The sequence below is a fragment of the Apis dorsata genome, unplaced genomic scaffold (assembly GCF_000469605.1).
Source record: "Apis dorsata unplaced genomic scaffold, Apis dorsata 1.3 scaffold_407, whole genome shotgun sequence".
Lineage (NCBI taxonomy): Eukaryota > Metazoa > Arthropoda > Insecta > Hymenoptera > Apidae > Apis > Apis dorsata.
Window position 1 is genome coordinate 399,988 of NW_006263665.1, and position 2,051 is coordinate 402,038.

Here is a 2,051-nt window from a genome sequence, read left to right on the forward strand (position 1 = left end):
ATTTTTGGCAACTTTCCCTCCTCCCTCTATGAATATTTTTCCCTCTTTCGGTCAATGCGAATAAACATCCACGATACAAGATACAAGAAACGTGTCTTTTTATTTAATTTTTTGGTACAACATATTTTACGAATATTTTAATTCAAATTGTTTTTCACTTTTCGATTTATTAAGGAAATACTTGTGTAAAATCATTATATAATACTATAAATTCTCATTCTTTTAAAATATAGACAAGAATAAAAGAAAATATATGTGTATTTGATCCTCAATCGTGATTCGTTTATCTATACTACTTGTCGAGTCAGTAAAGTCAGATGTTCTACTTAAACTCCCCATAAACCTTCTCCTTTCGATTTCCTCTTGAATCAAACTTATATCCCACGAATATATCGTAGCATCAAAAATAATTTATTATTTAAATTAAAAATTTATTAAATTAAATATCCAGAAAAGAATTGAAGAAAAAGAAATTCGTCATTCGTTGATCCATATTACTTATTACACCGACAATAAATTCACTCGGCTGACCGATCACCAATATATTCTACTTATAAAAGAAATATCTATTCAAACTTTTTTCAAATTACTCGCAACTCAATTGAATCAAACATGAACCGACATTTTCAATTTATCTCAGCATCTAGAATCCTCCAAACTATATCCCACTCATATATACATATATATATATGTACATATAAATTACATTACTTTAACAAAAAGATTTAAGCACGAGCACATGGAAAACGTGTACGCCATATATTAAAAGGAACAACAAGCACGTTCGTTAAAGAGAAGGAATCACGTTAGAGCCACGTTATCATTATCCGCGCCACGTGACTTTTCGTCTCGTGAAAATGTCAGGCTATAATATAATAGAGTCTCTTTTACATATATATATATATATATGTATATATATCGATCGGCCATCGTTTCACGTGACGCGCTATCCCCTCCCCTGTAGCACAGCAACACGTGAGGGGAAAAAGCGTTACCTACTTGCGTGAAGAAGTAGTAGTACACTTTCATGCCACGATCGGCGAACAATTGGGCGAAGTGGATCGAGGGACAGATGAAGAAGTAATCGCCAACCACGTCCGCAACCATTTTTTGGTAAATGTAGCCGTTGTACACTTCCTCCCAGTCCGTGTACTGAAACAGAAATATTTTCACTTCGTTAATGGGGAAATTATTATCTGTAGAGAGAGTTAAGTTTTAATTAGAAAATTAAGAGAAATTATATGAGTTTGTATACATATCTGGGGTGGGATGGAATGATCTCTTCGATTGAATTGTTGTTTTATTTAATTTTCAAATTTGCAATGTTACTATGCAATATTTTATAATAAATCTTGTCGAATATTTATGATTACGCGAGAATAAAAATTTATTCGGTGAATTTTTGTTTATTTAATTTTCAAATTTGCAATGTTATACTATGCAATATTCTATAATAAATCTCGTCGAATATTTACGATTGTGCGAATAAAAGTTTATTATTTGGTGAATTTATTTAATTTTCAAATTTTGCATAGTTATTATGCAATATTCTATGATAAATCTCGTAAAAATTTTTCAATTTTTGTTTATGAATTTAATTTTCAAATTTGCAAAATAATTAAATTTGCAAGAATTCTATAACAATATTTAGGATTGTAAATAAAATTTCCTCCAATTATCTAATCAATATTTTTAAATATCAATTTCCCAATAAATAATATACAAAATTCCTCAAATTTCGATTCAACGAACTTGGAATAATCTTATTTTCCTCGCCTCCACTCTCTCCTTCTCGCCACGAAATTTCCAAAAATTGGAACCCTTTCGAACAACAATATCGTTGAGATTAAATTGGACAAATTCTCAGAAACGGAATGTTTTTCCTTTCGATTCTGAAATCGTTACCATCCACCTCTCTCCCTTCTTCTTTTTTCGCTATTTACGCTATTTACGCCATTTACACCGAGGGGAGAAGAATTTAAGGCTCCGATAAAAGCAGGAACTTTTTTTTTCTTTCCTTTTCTTTTTTTCTTTCTTTTTTTTTTTTTTTT

The 2,051-nt window shown here is 30.5% G+C and overlaps 1 protein-coding gene across 3 annotated transcripts in view; it reads right to left on the reverse strand.

Moving 5' to 3' along the window:
- The window catches only part of LOC102675877 (acetylcholinesterase-like), a 196,944-nt gene that overhangs the window by 55,256 nt on the left and 139,637 nt on the right, over positions 1 to 2,051 (reverse strand). For 2 of the 3 annotated variants that reach the window (XM_031512273.1, XM_031512274.1), the window contains one exon: positions 1,000 to 1,152. The exons of the other annotated variant lie outside the window; for it this stretch is intronic. In XM_031512273.1, the coding sequence (XP_031368133.1) occupies positions 1,000 to 1,152 (153 nt within the window). The remainder of the gene's footprint in view (positions 1 to 999; positions 1,153 to 2,051) is intronic. 3 annotated transcript variants of the gene reach the window in all.